We start from the raw sequence: 1,307 nt of genomic DNA, 5'->3' as shown, positions 1-1,307 counted from the left end.
GCCCATGCCGCGGTCGCTCTTTACCCGGCACCGGTACCTGCCCTCGTCAGCCAGCGTCACGTTGTGTAGCCAGAGGGCCCCGTCCCCGCGCCCGGGCTGACCAGCTGGGACAGTGGTCCGGCCCCGATAGGCAAGGTCGTCATGTGAGGCCAGGTGTTCCCCTCTGTAGTAGATGTAGACGTTCCTCTCGCTGTCTGGCCCCAGCCGGGTCCAGTACAGGATCAGGTCCGCCGCGGGCGGGTAGGTGCAGTTCAGCAGCGCTGCGCCCCCCAGCACGGCCTCCGAGGTCGCGGGCAGCTGCACAGGCAGCTCGTCTGCAATGAGACAGGCGAGGGCTGAGTCCGGGGGTCCCTGAGGCGGGGGAGGGGGGGGGGGGCTGCATCTGGGGGTCCCCATGGCTGAGTGAGGGGGCGAGGGCTGCGTCCAGGGGTCCCCACGGCGGGGCGAGCGGGGGAGGGCTGCGTCCGAGGGTCCCCACGGCTGAGCGAGGGCTGTGTCCAGGAGGCCCTCCAGCGGGGCAAGCGGGGGAGGGCTGCGTCTGGGGTCCTCATGGCGGGGCGAGCGGGGGAGGGCTGCGTCTGAGGGTCCCCACGGCTGAGTGAAGGCTGTGTCCGGGGGTCCCCACGGCGGGGCGAGCTGTACGTACCTGTTCCCAGCCCCCACAGGTAGCTGAGCTGGGTGAGGAGCAGGAGAGCGACAGTGCGGCCTGTGCGGGGAGAGGAGAGGGGTGAGCATAACCCAGTACCAGCCCCATTCCCACTCTGTCCCGCAGCTCCCTGCCCTGTGGCTGGATCCGAGCTGGCGCCCCCTAGAGGGGAAAGACCCTGAGTCCCACCCCCAACTCACTCATGGGGCAGCCGGTGCTCTCTCATGAGCACCGGGGCGGCGTCCCTGCGGCTGCACCCCGAACTGCTCGGCTGCCGTGCTGTGCCGATCCTGTTCCCAGCCGGGCCGAGGCGAAGGGAAAGCGAAAGCGGCCCTGGCAGCCTCGTTCCCTCCCTATCCTCAGCCTTGATCCCCCCAGGCTGCGGGGCCACTTTCATTTTCCCCTGCGGGCAGCTGCTGCGTTCAGACACTTTGGCTCTGCCCTGCTGCCCCATCCTGACCCAGCCCAGCTGCTGACAGCGACCCGGGGAGAGCTAGGGAGAACTGCGCAGGGGGCTCTGGGAGCTGGGGGGTGGCTTGAGCTGGCCCCGTCATGTGCGGGCGTGGCTGGCACGTCCCGCTCTGGGCCTGGTGCCAAGTCCTCCACTCTTGAGTGCTTGGCAGCAGCACGTCTGCTAAGCCCTCGCTCGCGCCAACCCTGG

The 1,307-nt window shown here is 69.7% G+C and overlaps 1 protein-coding gene across 1 annotated transcript; it reads right to left on the bottom strand.

Annotated features, from left to right (window-relative positions):
- Positions 1-8: 8 nt before the first annotated feature.
- LOC112124087 (butyrophilin-like protein 10) lies at positions 9-935 on the bottom strand (the record flags this gene model as incomplete). The annotated part of the gene is made up of 3 exons (XM_024222632.1): positions 847-935; positions 647-706; positions 9-314 (listed from the first exon to the last, which is right to left on the bottom strand). Coding segments are annotated over exons 1-3 (370 nt in total), but the record flags the coding sequence as incomplete, so codon positions are not given.
- Between the last annotated feature and the right edge of the window lie 372 nt (positions 936-1,307).

The sequence above is a fragment of the Terrapene carolina genome, unplaced genomic scaffold, assembly GCF_002925995.2.
Source record: "Terrapene carolina triunguis isolate 2854851 unplaced genomic scaffold, T_m_triunguis-2.0 Scaffold26138, whole genome shotgun sequence".
NCBI lineage: Eukaryota > Metazoa > Chordata > Testudines > Emydidae > Terrapene > Terrapene triunguis.
This window is presented reverse-complemented; position numbering and strand designations above follow the sequence as displayed.